This window comes from Lygodium microphyllum, chromosome 19 (genome assembly GCF_053477565.2).
Source record: "Lygodium microphyllum isolate KBCC chromosome 19, Lygodium_microphyllum_v1.1.10, whole genome shotgun sequence".
NCBI classification, from domain to species: Eukaryota; Viridiplantae; Streptophyta; class Polypodiopsida; order Schizaeales; family Lygodiaceae; genus Lygodium; species Lygodium microphyllum.
In genome coordinates, this window is record NC_141153.1 from 128,930,646 (window position 1) to 128,949,714 (window position 19,069).

The 19,069-nt window shown below is 42.8% G+C and overlaps 1 protein-coding gene across 1 annotated transcript in view; it reads left to right on the forward strand.

The window, feature by feature from the left end:
• Positions 1-1,543: 1,543 nt before the first annotated feature.
• The window catches only part of LOC148020373 (uncharacterized), an 80,118-nt gene continuing 62,592 nt past the window's right edge, over positions 1,544-19,069 (forward strand). The window contains exons 1-2 of the mRNA XM_087700674.1: positions 1,544-1,888; positions 18,950-19,022. Coding sequence (XP_087556800.1) covers positions 1,757-1,888; positions 18,950-19,022 — 205 coding nt within the window. The 5' untranslated portion in view covers positions 1,544-1,756. The remainder of the gene's footprint in view (positions 1,889-18,949; positions 19,023-19,069) is intronic.

A 19,069-nucleotide genomic window follows, 5' to 3' on the forward strand; every position in this document is an offset into this window, starting at 1 on the left:
GAGTCCATGAACTTGGCACTAAACCAAGCTCCCTCACAAACCCCGCATTCCCCTCCCCCCCAAAAGAAAAACACACACACACACAAAACATGCATATTTACCCCCTTTCATTGTGCTTATTGATTTCATTACAATACTTTCATTTTGTTAGATTAGGTCAATATTATAAAATGTCATGTTTTGTGACAACTTTTCTAGCTATGGGCAAGATTTCAACTATAGGGAGGAGTCCATACCATGTTCTTCTTTTGCTTGGCTTCCTAAAAGCACACGTGCTTATGATTAGAAGTCAACATTGGTGCTATAAGGAAAACAAAACATGATCAAGAAGTTGGCTACATAGAAAGATAAGATACATAAATATAAATATTCAAGAAGAGGATGATGGAACATGACGTATGACTCTTAATGCCTTGGTAAACCATACTTCTAGATAAAGGTTGTTGATATCAACACATCTATAATCCAACAACTAAAGAACTTAAGATGAATATAATCAAATTGCTTTTCTGATCAAAGTTTCCAATCCATACACACATCAACATATCTTTTTGAAGACATCTTAATAATTGCCTAAGATTAGCTTTGTTTATAATTGAAAGTAAGGAATTCCAAGTTTGGGGAATCAATATTACTAAAGTGATAATGTTACCTAGTTTTAGTCCCGCTATTCATCGATTTGGAGGAGTGAGTTCAATGCAACATGACAATTGATAACACATTTTCTGTTCTTTTGTCAAGTCGACTTAGGAGGTAGGGGCAATGTGACTAGACAACCTTAAACGTACCTTCTTTCCTAGAGTTTACTTTATAGAGGTATTTAACAAGCATACACTTAACTTAAAGATTGAGAACTAGTACCAGTGTGCTATTTGAAAATAGAGGTTCCATTAACCTATTACGCATGTCATAACAACATGAGAAGTGTGATGCCAAAGGCATTCATATGCATACCCCCTAAGTTCATGGTGTCATTGTCACCTATTTATGATATGACACTCACATACGTAAACACAAGTTTTAGAATATTCTTCCAAAAAAATTGTGCAAAAATTTATGGTTCAATAATATTTGTCCAAGCAATCCACCATATGAATGGCGGATTTACAAGCTAGAACTTTCGAAGGTTGTGACTATGAAGGAAGTATTTGGTGCTCTTGCCTTGAGCACAGATGCTAAAACAATAATGCACAACAAGTTTCTCAATATCTTTTTGGTCAAGTTGTAGATCGCACTGTTTGTGGGGTTCTACCATTAGTCTCTTTGAGCAATGTGTAGAACAAGGCATGGCGATAAAGAATGTTGAAAATACTCCACATCAAAGATATGATAATTAGCTATACACAGACAACTGTGTGCACATAGATCTTGAGAAACCATAAGCTAACCAAGAACCCTATTTTAAAAATTGGGATCACTTGTTATTTTGTCATGTCATGGGATCATTAGGGATGATGCGAGAGGGTGATTGTTTGATTAAGGATACCACCTTTAGAAAAGGGAGGCGAACTACCTTTAGAAAAGGGAGGCGAGTTTGAACGCTCACTCGTCAACAGTCAAAAGGGCGATATGTCTATTAGAGTACTTCGGAATCTGGGAGACTGGTCTTCTGGTCGATCGAGTGGATCAAACTTGAGAGAGAGAGAGAGAGAGAGCGAGAGAGCGCATGGATATGGAAGCTCTATCCTGAGTCGTCAGCTTTGAATGTGGCATCCCCTTCCATGCAGCATTGGTCCTGCACACTCGGATCTCCACGATGAAGTCCTCGCTGAAGAAGTTTCGGTCCTTCACCCTCGGCAGGAAGCATGGCTCCAATAAAGATAAGCCACCTGTCGATCATGGTCTCAGCCTCGCAGAAGAGCCCGAGGAATTAACTAAAGGAATGAAGGTATGATATCCTCCGTTATTGTCTTGACATCCTCCTCCTCCTCCTACTCCTCCTCAGACCAACATAGGCTTCCGGAGTGCCGGTCCCTTCTGCACCAGAGCCTTCTCAGTTGGCCCTGTGGTGATTTATTGCGCAGCTGCAATAGCTTGATTACTCGATAGGGCCAGGCAAAGGCAAGTTAAAGCAATCAGTCTTATATCTTTATCCGCATCTACGCAAATTGGATCTTTTGTAACGTAGCAGATACTACTGCGACAAAGAGGACTTCACACTATGCAGCTTATAGCTGTCCAAACCCTTTATAGTAATGGCATATGTATCTTCTCCTTGGTAATGGGAAGGAGTCCTCCTGTCTTTTCCGTAGAGGCAACAACACAGATTCCGTCTTGCAAATGCTAGAATCCTGTAATTAGTAGAATAAACTGATCTTTTTACTTTTTCCAGCACCTGCTTTTGATCATAGTCAGTCATCTATCAACATCAGGAATCCAGATAGTTTGATGCTGGGGATACAAAGACAACCTTAGAGCTCTGCTTTTAATGGTTGGTAACCTCAGGTTATGTGGGCTGATATCTGTCATGACTGGCTGTAAGATGCATCGTCAATTTTGTATCTCAACTAGATTGCTGTTGTACACCATTGTAAAGTGGAATTATGTTCCAAGACAAAGGATTTAAATCCCACCCAACAACAAGTCCAAGATGTTGCTATGTGTGCTACATTTTTGGGTAGATGTAGTCTCCTCTCAAGGTTAGCCAATGTGAGCCAGTAAGCTAAAATTGACATGGGTTTGTGACCAATGGGTCATTTTTCCTGTTTTTAGGCATCTTTATCCTAGCAGTTAGCCAACACTTAGCCTTTAGCCATTACCTATAATATTTGCCATTATGCAGTTTTTTTTCCAAAGAAAAGAAAATATTATTGGTGACACCTCAAATAAATCGCCCTTGACGTAATAAACAAAGGACAGAGGAGGCCTTCTAAATTTGAGAACATCATAAATACAATAAAGTTAGCTGACATGGGATGGCCGTGATGCCCAGGTACAGGTATTGATTGCACTATCATTGAAGAGATAGGTCATTATGCATATGTGGTTGTGCACTATGGCCAACGATGCTTGGGAAAAACTTGACTCTTTGTATCAAGTGTGTGATGAGGGAAGTGTTGCCTATTTGCATGAGCAGCTCAAGATAGAGCATACATCACTTGTGATTTAGTAGATGTACACCTCACTTGTGAAGGACCTTTGAGAGTAGCTTGCTAACATTGATGAGATTATCCTAGATGCATCTCTTGTTTCTACTGTTTTGGCTAGCTTACCTCAGTCATATCATAGTTTTGCCACTACATTCTGCTTGCTTGCCAAAGGGAATGCTAATGCATACTCATTTGATGAGTTGGTTGCACTGCTATTGCAAGAGGAGCAGCCATGGGTTATTTGCTCCAACATGACTATGGATAATCAAGCATTTGCAACCATCCATGAAAACAAGGGAAAATTATGGCAATAAACTCACTCCAAGGGCAAAGGCAAATCATGTTCTTCTTTAGACTCTCAAAATACTAGGGATGTGTTAGTAGTCATGTGTGTCATGCACTGTCATCTTCTGCTTGTGAGCCTCAGTTTGAGTCAGAGACGAGGGCATTAGGAGCTCCGATACTTAGTCTATCATGTCTTTTGATAGATGAGGTAGCTTTGTTTAAAGCATGCATTACAATGCATTTCTTTTTCGGTTGGTTTTAGGTGTATTCACATTGGCTGGTTAGTTTCAAGCTTGTGCATTTCTTTTCAAGTGGATCTGGACTACGTTCACAGGCGACCAACATTTATAATGGCGACTGCATTTCTTGCATTATTTAATGTAGGTCAACAAGCTTTCATCTCATGTCTTGATGCAGGTTGGCCAAATTTTAGCTTTTTTTCTATACATAGCAGTCTTGTTATTAGTTGCTATCATTTTGCTTTTCGGGTTTTAGAACACTCTAACATTCAAGGACTCCCCTCTATCTTTTGGTGCTTCCATTTGTCATTAGTTCGATCTTGATGCCCTCATTGATGCCTTGGCTTGCATGTAGGGATTGATCAATCCTCATTATATTGAGCTTTCATTCAATTTTCAGTGTAGGTTTCTTTTCTTTCCTTGCAGTCTTTCTTTCCCCTTCTCTCTCTATTCTTTTGTTGTGCACTCTCACATGGTATCATTGCCAAAGTGAGAACTTCGAGGCTCTACAAACAGAAGACCACATTGAGCTTGCTGTTTGGAGCAGATTTGTTGCAAAGAGCACAAATTTTTTGCCTTGTTCAGGCCTTCTACGAAGTGTGCAGAGCATTTATAACTTCTCTTTATAGGGTATAGCTGATTTTCCCTACATTTAGGCAACTTGACACCAAAAGGCAGCATATTTTGAAGAGTTATTGATTACCTGTGTGACAGGTTTGATGATCCAACGAGGAGACCATTCAGTTTTCCTCTACTTGACGATTCCATCAGTAAAATTGTCGTGAAGAGCGACGTAAATATCGACATTTAGAACCATGTTATTGCTTTGATAGATCTGTGAGAATGCACAAGGACAGAACCTTGTAAACTCATAAGGAGAAAGAATTGGGTTCAAAAGTTGAGCTGATCCCACAAGGCTGCTTGGTCCATAGAAGTCCCATCTATTGGATCCTCCTTAGGACAGGGGATTGATAGAAATAAGGGCCCAAATATCGAAGGTGTCGAGTATGCAATCCACCTTACACGACCACAACGAATAGTTGGAACCATCGAGTTTGTCTTCTTTGGATAATGAAGGTAAGATAGGCACTTGTATCGAGGGTATCAAGGACGGCATCTTTGTGAGAGTGCGCAACGGAAGAAGAACACGAACACAGAGGAGGAGAGAGAGAGCAGAAAATGAAGGAAGAAAATCTGCACTGACTGAAATGAATGGTGAATACACAACTGTGGACTGATCAGCCCCTGCACGCAGCCCGAAGCGTCAGTGAGGGCACCAGATCAGGCTGATGATGACGGCAGTACTGAAGACGGAGGAAGATGACGGAGTCGGAGTGTGCACCTGCCAAAGAGGGAGGGAAGATGATAATACAACTGACTGCCAAGTGGGAAATGGCTATAAATAGCCAAAAAACCCAAAAACTGGCCGACCTGAAATTTGAGGCCATAAATATGTCCGACCAGCATTTAATGCTGATCCGACCAGCATTTAATGCTGGTAAAAATGCCAGGAATGCTCAGAAAAATCCTGGAAAGGGTGGACAATGTCTGGCAGGTGAGGCAGGCTGAAGAATGCAGAAACTGCCCCGGGAAATGCACATAAAATCCCGACTGGAGGAGAAAATGCACTGACATGCAATAAATTGAGTGCTCTAGAATGAGCTACCTCCTCCGTCAAAACAAGTGATAGACAAGTCAGAGCTCCTAAAGTCCTCGTCTGACTCAGACTGAGGCTCACAGGCAGGAGATGACAAGGCATGACAAACATGACTACTAACACCCCCTCAGATCCTGGATGTGGCTGAAGGCCAAGGGAGAAACGGATCCTGGGGTGGCAAGAGGAATGCCAAGGTCGATGAAGTCCGTCGATGTAGACTGCTGCTGAAGGAACTCCTCGCGATCCTGGGAAGCCCCCTCTAAAACACTAGGGGCTAGGGAATCCACAGCTGCATCACTGAGATCGTCCCCCTCTGAAAGGGATGGGGGGTACGAGGGAACCACCGGAGGAGAAGGTGGGGATGGGAAGAAATCTGTGGAATAGAAGGTGCATAAGCAGGAACGGGTGTAGCAATAGACTGCCTCGGAGAACCATGCATCAAAGAAGGGGAATGGAGCCTGTAAAGCCCGCGCTCCTGCCAACCTGTAGATAAGACAGCTCCTGTAAGAGAATCCTCAATAACAACGGCATGCTCGGTGAAGATCACTCATGTGCCAAGCCTCGTAAGACCAGAAACTGAGAGGAGGGGAAGGCCCAAATCCGGAACATGTAGGGCCTGTGAAAAGGAGCTCGAAGGTCGGTCGGTAAACAAAGGCAATGTGCCAACACCACTAATAGGCACCGATAAAATGTCACCAACAGTGACTGAACCCTCTGATGGACGGAGATCCTGTAACAAATCACCTCGGGGAGTCATATGACTCGAAGCACCACTGTCCACTAACCAAGGCTGCGCAGAAGACATTGCAGCCACGGAAGAAGGATCCTCCTCCAAAGCATGGATATGAAGGAACACTGACTCATGGGTAACAGCTGGTGTAGAGGTAGAAGAAGGCTCCGATGGAGATCCACCCTTCGCTCCCGGATGAAGGTGAGGGTACTTTTTCCAGCATTTCTCCTTGGGATGTGTCCCTTTCCCACAATGTGGGCACTTCACTCTCTCTGAATCTGAGTCAGAGCCTGAAGAACTGTCCTTCTTCTTAGCCTTTGACTTCGTCTTCTTCTTCTTCTGTCCTCCCGAACCTGCAACAAAGGCTCTAGTGGAGTCGGATCCACTAGCACTGACCTCTCTGAGTCGCTTGTCATGCTCCAAGACAAGCGGGGATAGCTCCTCCTATAGAAGCTTCTCACGGGTCCTCGATGTAAGAAGGCTGGTGTAGAAGACATCAAACCGAGGCGATGGCAACTGAGTCAAAAGAATCATAGCCATGTCTTCAGAAGATATCGTCCGACTGAGGGATGCAAGCTAATATATTCCTCATATCTTGTAATCTGTTGATGTGGTCCTTCATGGAAGGACTATCATCAATAGCGAGCATCCGCAACTTCTTTTCGAGAGATATCTGGTGGGCAAACGTCTTCTGTTGATAGAGAGACGCGAGCTTTCTCCACACGTCTGCTGCAGTCTTCAACCTGTGAACATGAACAAGGACAGAATCCTGCAAACTCAGAAAGAGGAAAGATCTGGCTCTAGAATTAAGCTGATCCCATAAGGCTGCACGATCCATAGATGTCCCATCTGCGAGATCCACCTTAGGCCGGGGAATAGGAACAGAAACAAGCTCCCAAAGATCGAAGGAGTCCAAGATACACTCCACCTTGCAGGACCATAGAGAAAAGTTGGAGTCATCCAACCGGTCCTCTTTGGGCAGCTGAGGAAGTACGGGTACCTGTACAGGGGGTACCAAAGGTTGCATCGTCGGCCTACTGGAAGGGGCTCGCCGAGATACATGAATAGAAGGGGGACGGGAAAGAGGAATAGACTCCGGACGACGGTCCTCGTGATAGAAATCACGTCTCCGTTCAGATGAGTGTCGAGACAAAAGCTCGTCATCTGAGTCATCAAAGCCTGTAAATAGATGAGAAGACATCTTCCAATCTGCAAAACACCAAACACCAAAGAAAACTGTGCCGAAGCCGAAGTAGGACCAACAGTAGGGTCACCAACCACCAAGACGCAAGCTGTGATAGCCTACAAACACTTGGAGCTGCAAAACGCAAGGGTATCTGACGAAGATCACCAGAACAGAAACCGCCAGCACCAAAACGCAGCCTGGGAGTGGGTTGCCAGCAGGAGATGAGCCGCCAAGAGTGGAAACGACCACCAGATCAAGAAAACGCAGCCTGATGATGCGTCGCCCAGCTGAAGGAGGGGCCGCCTGATGGTAAACGCAAGCAGGAGGGATCGTTTGATGACGTGGCAGCCTCGGGAGTAGTCGTCTGCAGCAAACGCAAGAAGAATGGCCACCTGGAGGGGCCGCCTGGGCAGTTTTATATGAGGCGACAGCAGCAGAAGAGGGGTGAGGTATCTCTCCACAAGGTTAGGTCCTCCGTACTCTCAGTCAGGCGATGATACCATGTGAGAGTGCGCAACGGAAGAAGAACACGAACACAAAGGAGGAGAGAGAGAGAGAGCAGAAAATGAAGGAAGAAAATCTGCACTGACTGAAATGAATGCTGAATACACAACTGTGGATTGATCAGCCCCTGCACGCAGCCCGAAGCGTCAGTGAGGGCACCAGATCAGGCTGATGATGACGGCAGCACCGAAGACGGAGGAAGATGACGGAGTCGGAGTGTGCACCTACCAAAGAAGGAGGGAAGATGATAATACAACTGACTGCCAAGTGGGAAATGGCTATAAATAGCCAAAAAACCCAAAAACTGGCCGACCTGAAATTTGAGGCCATAAATATGTCCGACCAGCATTTAATGCTGATCCGACCAGCATTTAATGCTGGTAAAAATGCCAGGAATGCTCAGAAAAATCCTGGAAAGGGTGGACAATGTCTGGCAGGTGAGGCAGGCTGAAGAATGCAGAAACTGCCCCGGGAAATGCACATAAAATCCCGACTGGAGGAGAAAATGCACTGACATGCAATAAACTGAGTGCTCTAGAATGAGCTACCTCCTCCGTCAAAACAAGTGATAGACAAGTCAGAGCTTCTAAAGTCCTCGTCTGACTCAGACTGAGGCTCACAGGCAGGAGATGACAAGGCATGACAAACATGACTGCTAACAATCTTTACCGAGGATGGAGCCTTTTGTGATAGATGAATAGAAGGGGGACAGGTGCTAACGGGGGACTCCTCTCACCGATTATAATTGCAATAATTGTGTCTTCGTTCAGAAGAGTGTCTGGAAAGAAGCTCCTCCTCTGAGTCTTCAAAGTGTGTGAATTGGCAAGACATCTTTGATCTTGCAATCATCCAAAAAGCTGCATTTGTCAAAGAAAGGCTGTTGCTTGCCACTAGAAGGGGGTTGCTTGCACCAAGAAGCTATTGCCTATGTCAGAAAGCTGTCGCCTGGACTAGGAATTTGTCGCCTACAAAACATAAATTTGTGTTTGCTGCAAAATATAGAAAATAGGTACTGCATGATGCTTGGATATTACCTCTCCAAATGTTGTTAGATTTAACTACACATGCCTTTAGGAGGTGAACTCTTAATGGAGTACTTTCGGGGTAAGGCTTCGACCTCTTTCAAAGTCTCTTCATTTTCAACCTGCAATCCCCTCCTACTTTGATCAGATTTGCAACTTGCATTGGAGAATGATCTGACTTTATGCAACTCTGGCAAGTCCATTATTAGGTCAAAGAATATGGTTGAATCACCTGATATTGGTTGAGACACACTGACATCTTTCTGTGGCTGATTGTCATGTGTTGTGATGGCAGCAAAAGCATTTGAAACTGTCTCCATATGTACATTCTACTATCTGCCCCACACACCATTTTGTGTTTGGTTACTTAGAGACCCCTCTCCAAATGTTGTTAGGTTTAAGTACATGTGCCTTTAGGAGGCAAAGTGTGAAGTACTTCCGAGGTGAGGCTTCCTATTCTTTCAAAGCTTCTTTATTTCAACCTGCAATCCCCTCCTTCCTCAGATTGCAACATGCATTGAAGAAATTTCACTTCATGAACCCTAGGTCACCCAGTATGTTTGAGAAGTTGCTTGGCTGCTAGGAAGGTCAAACGGGTAGTGGGCCACCTATATCGGCTGTAAACGTAGGCTGGAAATATGTGTTTGATGAATTTAGGCTACTCCTTCATAATGAAAACTTGCTTTTCCTGCAAGAAATCTCTAGACTTTGTCCTCATTTAGGTGATGATACTAGGTGAGAGTGCACAACGAAAGAGAAACATGAACACAGAGAAGCAAAAAGAGAGGAAGTAGAAGATGAAGGAAGAATATTGCACCTAAATTGCTAGAGCTTCTTTGTTTCCATCAAACTCTGATAGGAGCTCACAACCAGGAGATGATAGATTGACATGACATAGGCAGGCTAACAAGAGTGAATAGATCAGAGTTCTCTTTTCCCCCTCATGCTTTTCTCCCATACTTCAGGTCCTCGCATAGCCATTATGGCACCTTCTATTCAAGTGTGTGTGTATATATATCGATTGGATGGTGCAAACTACTCCCTTTTGGTTATGCAAAGTGGAGTGTATACTTGACACCTTCGACTTATGGAACTTTGTTATACTACCCCAATCCCCCATTCAATAGAAGATCCCCACATTAGTTCTACAATGGATCAAGTTCCCTTCGGGATTGGCTTAACTCTAGAGCCCAATCCTTTTTCTCTTTACCATAAGAAGACATGTGCTCATTGCATCACCATATATAAGAAACTCCGGATTCTTTTTGTTATACTATGTAGGACCGCATTAACAAAATGGAGGATATGCAAGATGAGCTTGCATCTCTTGGCAAGACGATTTCATCAGAGTACATGGTGATGATTCTGATTACTCATCTACCATCTCCCAAGTAAGACGTCTTCTATATTAGTTTGCTTACCTGTAGGACTCAGGAGACTATTCTATGGTAGTAGTTAGCTCCTCTTGTTTTGGAGCACGAAGGGCAACTCACGGAGACAGGAGCTAGTAGATCCAGCTTGACTAAAGCTTTTATTGTAGGTTCAGGAGCAAGCAACAAAAAGGATAGCAAGAAGGTCATGGACAAAAAGTAGAAGTATCTTAAACACTTAAGAGCCTTCTTTCGGCTATGACAAAGATTCAAAGGGGAAGTGTAAATGCCCACATTGTGGAAAGGGCACCCATCTTGAGGAGAAGTGTTGGAAGAAATACCCTCACCTTTGTTTGGGAGAGAATAATGACGCTAAGTCATTTGAGTCTTCCTCTACCTCTTCTCTAGTCCATGTTCCTTCACATCCATCAGATGGAGGAGCCTTCTTCATTGGTTGTCTTGCATAGTTATCAGGCACCGGGAACGGGAACGGGACCCCCCCGAAAGAGGGGGAATGCCCAAAGTTAGGGAATGGCATTATATATATATATATATATATATAGATAGATAGATAGATAGAGAGAGAGAGAGAGAGAGAGAGAGAGAGAGAGAGAGAGAGAGAGAGAGAGAGAGAGAGAGAGAGAGAGAGAGAGAGAGAGAGAGAGAGAGAGAGAGAGAGAGAGAGGCCTGCGTCGTTTCTGCCTCCCGTGAGCTCTTGGCTCTGCATCTGACCTGCATAAGTGGTGATACAACATGGCTGGTCTGGATATGGCTTTTATCGACCAAACGGTGGCAGCCCTTGGTCCGGATTTTGATACAGAGGAACCAGAGGATATGGTTCCTTGCACAGAGGAGATGCCTCTTGGTCTTGACTTCCAGCTTGCAGGCAAACGCACCAAGCATACTTCGGAAGAGACAATGGATCATCAGGAACGTTCCTATGCTTAGGTTGCCTCTGATTCTGTGGATTCTCAGGATGTTGACTGGGAGCATTTGTTGGAGTTTGCCAACACTCTGCTTGGCGATTATGTCAAACATAATCATGAAGCTTTTTCTGACTCGGGAAGTGAAGATGTTCTGGAAGCCACTATGGACCCGAAAAATGTCTTGCACTCATTTTCGGTGTTTTATGACCGTGTTGTTATACTCTTCTTCACTGGCAGGATCCCAGTGCTTTCCCATATTCGCCAGTGGCTGCACAATCTACTACAAGGGGAGTGTGTTGAGGAGATTTTTGTTGGGCCGCGAGGCTTCTATGAGGTGCTGTTGAAATTTGAGAAGCATCGTGTTGATCTCCTATCTAAACTGCCATTGTTCTTTGATTGCCGTTTGGTCCATGTTGTGCCATGGCGCCCAATGGCAGATTTTCAGCGCCTGCTTCAACGTGAATGCCCGGTGTGGGTTGAAGTGGAAAATTGTCCGGTTGTTTATCGGCCACTGTTAAAGGATGCAATGGCCGTTGTGGGCACTGTTCTGGTCCCCCCAAGCCTAAGGGCCATGAATCGTAACCGTTTGTGTATGTTATGGGACACTGCTAGGAAAAGGCCTACTTGGTTACGTCTTAATTGCTCTGGCATGCATCCTTTGCACTTTTGTTTGAAATGGGGCAACTTTGCAAGGCATTGCTTTTCGTGTGGAAAATTGGGGCATTTTATGGCCGAATGCCTAGAGAAGCAACCGACTTCAGATGCTGAGCATGTTGTGCTGCCCAGGGAAGATATGGTGCTTGATGCTCCGTTGCAAGATGCAACCCAGCCACCTAAAGTTTTGGATAAAGATAAACAATATGTTTCAGGTTTGGATTCCTGTGGCAATGACTGGGTAGATGTACGTGCCAAAAAAGGTAAAAGGTTTGATGCTGGCCTGGCGGATACTGGGCCTAATGCTTCACAAGATTCCATGCGCACTTATATGCGCAGGAAAGAAATGTTGTCTTCAGAGCACAATGCTCATACTACGGTTTCTTCTGCTCCCCATAATCAGTCTACTAGGAAAGTATATACGGACGGTCCAAAGGGCCCACCTGCTAAGTTGGGTTTTGATACTAGAGGTAATGTGATTACCCCATGGGATCGTTGTTACCTCCGTTCCATTCCCAAGACAGTGGATATACCGTCTACCTCTAAAGCTGGCCGTCAGAACTCTTTTGCCGTGTTAGCTGATTTTTTGGATGAGGGAGTCCTTGACATTCTAGCAGAAAAGGTTAAATCGAGGCAAGCTGTGCCTCGTTCCTGATTTTCTTTTTTGAATATACATGAAGATAGCCACGTGGAATGTGCGAGGCATTTGTTCTTGCCATAAGCAACATGCCATGTGGACTGTATTGCATGAGAATCAGTGGGATGTCTTGTGTGTTGTCGAGCACAAGAGTCATGGTGAAGCAAGAAAAGTTGTGGATTGCCATGGGTTTCGCTTGTTTTATACAGGGACACATGCCATGCATTATTCTGGTGTGCTTATGATTGTACATGAGAAATATCAGCCTGTTCTTATTAAAAATGATGTACATGGCCGTTTTGTGGTGATTGAAGTTTTATTTGAAGGAGAGATCTTATGGTTGTTGGGACTCTATGCTCCGAATGACCCTTTATCCCGCCGGGATCTTTGGAAAACTTTGCAGACTTCCTTGTTACTTGGCAGACGGGGTTTTTTGATGGGGGATTTTAATATGTGTGTTGATTCTTCACAGTCCGCATCAAAGCATTCGGTGATGGACGCTCCGGAAAGTCGTGTGTGGAATGCGTTTGCTCTTGCTGTACTTGAGCAAGATCTCTAGTCTTGGCTACACTCTTCTTCTACAGGGTTTACTTTCCATTCTGTGCAGTATGCAACTACATGGTCGCGGTTGGACCGCATGTACATCATGCGGGGATGATGATTTTCTTCTTGAGATGCTGGAAATGAAAGTGTTGCAGCAATATGCCTTGTCGGACCATTTCCCTCTACAGCTTGAGATGCTTGCACAACCCATTGCACCGTTTAAGCAATTTTTGGATAGACTCCCTCTGCGTCTCAACTCGTCTTATTTGAAGCATTCAATCTTTCAAGGCTATATGCAGTAATTGATTGATAAATTTTTATTGGGCTTCCCCTTTGAGGGCAATGGTTCTTTTGAACGATTGCTCTCTAATGTGCAGCGGGTTGTTCGGCAGTATGGGATCCATCATGCCTCTTTGTCGAGGGCGTCGACAAGCAGCGGAGGACTTATTGGCTTTGGTTCGTTCTCTGCTGGTGGACACTCCAGATGATGTATTTCTGCTACCACTGGTGATACGTTTGGTTGATCTTATTAAAGAGTTTCAGTTGAAATCCTATCAGTAGGCCAAATTGCAAAATTTGATTGAGAATTTGCAAGATAGTGCTTGTCAGACTCATAAGTTCTTTCGAGCTCTACTTGCATCTCCTGCTCGAGAAAATATGACTAGACTCCAGGATCTAGCAGGTCGAATGGTCATTGATCCTCAGACTATTGTGAATATGTGCAGGAATTATTTCTAGACCTTCTTGGTTCTTTTCCTTCACCTTCTGACCAAGCTACTCATGCACGCTCAGTTTTCTATGATCTGGTCCGCAATCAGGTTCCACTTGATATGCAAACTACTTTGGAGACAGATATTTGTGAGGCGGAGGTTATGGATGTTTTGTTACACCTACCCAAGGATAAAAGTCCCGGTTGGGATGGTCTCACCAATGAATTCTTTGAGGTTTTTGCTACTCAACTGGTGAAACCATTGACGACTATGTTTCAGCAGGTTTGGGAAACGGGGTTCATGCCTTCCTCATGGAAAGAAGATCTTATTAAACTGCTTTCAAAAGTTCCTTTGCCGTTAATGTTGAAACATTGGAGACCAATTTCTTTGATGGGTTCGATGTATAAAATCTTTTCCAAAGTGATGGCGAATTGGCTCCACAAGCATCTTCCGGCCATTGTGCAGCCTCTTCAATATGGTTTCATTAAGGGCCGAAACATTCTGCATAATATCTTAAATGTGCAAATGGCTATTGACTATGCAAGGCACTCTAATCAGGAAGTGGTATTGATTCAATTGGATCTGGAAAAGGCTTTTGATTATTTAGACTGGTCTTTCATTGCAGAACTTATGTCTACTATGGGCTTTGGTACTCGGATGTCCCGCTTGATCTACAGCATTAGTGCTGCGGCTTCTTCGCGAGTTATGCTAAATGGTGGTGTTACCGAGCCATTTGTCCTTGCACGCTCTGTGCGACAGGGTTGTCCTTTGAGTCCTCTCTTCTTTGCCCTTGTGACTGATCCGGTTCTTTCGATGTTATCTTATATGGCAGCTTCTTCTCAGTTGGCTGGATTGTCTCTTCCTTTGGGACAACACTTCATTAGTCAATCTTTGGCTGATGACACCTTTATGATTTTGTGTGCGGACAAGGACAATCTTCGCAAAGCATTAGATGTTTGGACGCTTTTTGGTCATGCTTCTGGTCTAATCCAACATTCCATGTAGAGTTAGTGGCAATAAGAGACTAACTCTTTTTGCATGGCTTGAATCCAATGTACATCTTGCTAAGCCTTGTCCAAGGAAGTAGGCTAATCATCATCTAGCAGTGAGCTCATAAACACATGCTCATCACAATCATCTACTTCCATAAAATTAGCCAAATGGGTCCCCCCTTGCATCATGTGTTGCATGCCTAGTAGCCGTGCTAGTGTGCTGAGCTAAGGGAGCATACATTCTACTCTCCTGGAGAGTGTATAACAACCATCTAGGGACTGTTTTGGCAACATTTATAGCAGCTCTTTCATGTTGGAATGCATCTTCCATTACATGAGGCAAATCATCTGTAGTTTGTGGAGCAACAACTTATTGTATTATGTCTATCTAGCTATTTACAGCAAGCACGAACTTCAAATAAAGTGGCAAAAGACCCTCAAAGACATCACCAATATCATGGGTGATTGGCATCTCAAACTGATCATGTGAAAATGTAGCATTTTCAGCAAATATGACATCCCAATTGACAAAAATTTTCTTTGTGCGTGGATTATATAAGCGATAGCCCTTGCTCTCTGAACTATAGCCAATAAATATACATTTTACAACCTTGTCATCAAGCTTTCCTCCACGAAGCTCTTTCGGAACATGTGCATAGGCTATGCATCCAAAAATCCGAAAGTAGTCAACTTTGGGTTTCTTGTCATAGCAAGCTTCAAATGGTGCGATCATCTTTAGTACTTTGGTGGATGCATGATTTAATACATGATTCACACACTAAAGGCCTTCTAGCCAAAATTTATGTGGTAGCCCTTTTCTTTTTAGCATACAATGAGTCATCTCCATAAGTGTTTGATTTTTCCTTTCAGTAACACCATTTTGCTAAAGTGCCATTCTTACTGTGGCTTGATGTGCAATGCCATTTTTAAGCAAATATGTCTCAAAAGCATGAGACATGTACTCCGCCTCTCTATTTGTGCAAAGTATCTACAAAAGCTAGTTTCTGTCTCAAGCTTTGTAACAAGATGTTTAAAATGCATAAACACATCAGATTTTGTATTCAGCCCAAACATCCATGTATATTGAGGGTAGTCATCAATAATGGTGACAAAATAAAAATCACCCCTAAGTGTACGTGTCCTCATAGGACTATAAACATTAGAGTGAATAAGCTATATTTTTTGACAGCATGCACTACATCATCCTTCTTGAAAGCCAACTTGTGTATTTTGCCTAAAATACATCCCTCATATGCATGGGGAGTTGGGGTCTCCACTAGAAGCAATGTATCTACCGTGTGACATCGCTAAAGGATATCAAAGTACCAGAACTCATATGTCCATAGCAGGTATACTCTCGCTTTGCATTTTGCATTGGGGACAAAAGAGTACTAATTGCCAGAGCATCATGAGATTGTCTATCATACATATCCAACAAAAAGAGACCCTTATATAGGGTGCCAGATAGCTTGAGTGCATAATCCATCTCTTTGTCTGTAACAATGCATTTGTCATCTTCAAAGACGAACTGAAAGCCATGCTTATCAAAAGCAAATATAGACAATAGATTCTTTGTAATGCCAGGCACAAGGAAAACATCCAGAAGCATGAAATCGGAACCATCTGCAGCAGTAATCATGATTGAACCAATGCCATATACATCATAATTGCTGTTGTTTGCAGATGTAACGCGCTTCCTAGTAGTGGATGAATACAAAGAGGTAAAGAGACACTTCCTGGAAGTGATATGCTTTGACGCCCCATTGTCAAAATACCATGTATGTTGCATTTCAGTAGTAGTAAATGCTGAGTCAGCCATCGAAGAATCAAAAGTGCATGTAAGAAATGCATAGTTCTCCTCCATGAAGTTGGCTAAAGTATCACCATAAGTATATTTGTTGGCTGATGTTTCGTGGACAGCCAAACTAGAGTCTTTTTCTCTTTGGCCGATTGCTTCTTGCATTCATCAAAATAATGATGGGGTTTCTTGTAATAATGTCATTTCTCATTTTCCTTAGAATTTTCAATGTCTTGGGCAGCCTTATTTGATGACTGTCTAGGCTTTCCAACTCCATAAATGTAAGGGGTTGTTGCCCCCTCTCAAAGGCAACATCAAAGAGGTGTCGAAATTAAGATATAACGTAGGATAAGTGTTCAGTGTGATTTTTACCACTTTTGCATCGTGAATGATCTCATCAACATTAAGCAATTGCTCATGTAAATCCTGTATATGTGTAAGGTGATTTGTCATACTGTCACCCTCATCCATGTTCACATTAGCTAGCTCTTTGTGGAGATAAGTTATCCTTGCCCCATTACGTGCTGCAAATATGCGCTCAAGTACATCCAAGTAGCTTTTGAGGTCTTGCAAGACCGAATGTGCAGACTAACAACCTTTTTAACGGACAAGGCAATTAAAGATAGTGTCTGTGCATACTTTGAGTCCTATCTCTGCTGATCCTTGGTAGGAGGGGCAGCAATAGCAACACTAGTAACTTGTCTTTGAGCATTATGTTGAGGTGTTTGAGGTGCAAGATCTCTTGGTTGCTACAGATCACCAGTGATATAGTCCCACAAGTCCTTTGCCACTAGAAGGTTGTGCACCATGAAACTCCACAATGGGGAGTTTGTGCCATCAAGTGTGTCCTCCTGAGTAAGGACACCAAGGATGGTGCTTTGATCATTATGCCCCCTGATGTGCCATGCTATCGATGATGCATAAAAATCAGTAGGCAAATACTTCGATGGTAAAGTATGGAATATACTCTTTTGAGTATCAAAATCCCCACGGGATTAGAATACCAATACCAAATTGCCACAAATCTTGCCAAATGTGCCCAATGCCACACAAATCATCATTTAGCCTGCAGATTACAGCAATGCACTGCTGTACTGCACTTGCCTTGAAATGCGAGCCCAAAAGAAAATAGTTTACAGCAATTAAATACAGACTCTCACCAAATTTTATTGAAAATCCCCAAAATTTGCTGCTGAATCTAACTCTCACAGCAAATTAACACTGTTGTATCACTTGTTATCTACTTTGGAATGCACATTGGGAATTTCAAAGAAATTAAAGAAATTCATACTTGACAATTCAAATTTTGTAGAAATGCTACCTTGGGACACGTGCCAAGAGCAACTAGTAGTTGGAATTTGTCTTGTGATGTGTGTTGAAGCTAAAAAATTGAAAAGCCCCAAATTTCTCATACCAATGTCGAAGAAGTTGCACAAAGTTGGAAATTTTGGTGGAGATTCATGCATAGGAACTCGAATCAAGCAAAAGCCTCAAATTCCTCGAAGAAATTTCAAGAAATTTTAGAAATTGGAAAAGTTGTTAAAAACCCCGAAATTTCTTGTCATGGAGTGTGAGAAATTGAAAATATCTTGGAAATTGGGTATGAGACGAGCAAGATTGATGAGAAATTGCAGAAATTTTCGAAAATCCCTAAATTCAAAAAATTAGGGTTCTTGTTTTTTTTCTCAGATCTGTAGAAAATGAGAGGCAGGGCTAAGAGAATGATGAGCAATGCTGAAGGGTAGGGTTGAGAATATCATGAGCTGGGCTGAGAGAGGCTGTGTGTGTTGGGTTGCATGCAAGATTGCATACGGGACTACGTGCAGGCTGAAAACAGCAGCAACACCTTTTACAAAATAATAACTTCTCTTCCAAAACAACAGCTCCTCCCTTCAAAATAACTTCTCTTCCTTTGTCAGTTGAGTGGACTTTGCATAGGGGTATTGGTTAAGTGGTAGAGAGACAAAACCCACGTGTCTAGCTCTGATACCAAATGTTAGAAATGGAGGAAGAGAGAGAAAGAGAGTGAATACAAGATAATGAGCAAGAGTGGGCAGCAATTCCACACTCAAAAGATTCAAGTGCTAGAATGATAGAATGAAAGTATAATAGGTCTTAAGTAAGTTAGACCTATTCCCAACTCAACTAAAGTTAATTTAACTCTAGAACTAACTCTAGAAGTGGTGACACACTACAAACCAACTAACTAAAACATTAGGCATTGTCCCACTATGCTAGATTTTTTCATAGATAGTATGGACGCAAGGACATTGTCATAGATAGAGCTCACAACTAGCATCATTACTTGGTATATATTATATTTTTCAGATATATTCGTTGTATATTTACATCTTATATATAAGATGCAGTTTACTAGATTGCATAATTTACATTCTCTTTAGGCCTACAGCAGAAGAAGACTAATTCATTTGCAGTCTGCGGTGATGGATTGGTTCCAAAAAAACCATAGAAAAGAGCAATAGTTTGTTTGCCTCATGCACAATTGATAACTAATTGAAGATAACAACCTTTTGGGCACTGAAGTTAACTGCTCCCTTGTGTGATGTGTTGCTTGAGAGGGGCCTGAGTTAAGTCTTTTTTCCACAGGATCTGGAGGAAATGCGTCAAGAATATGATGGTCTTTTAGCTGTTGCCCAAAGCACATCAGGCTCTGCTTATGGTAAAGTTTGTCTGTGCTATTACTAAATATGTTCTGTTGCAGTGTAG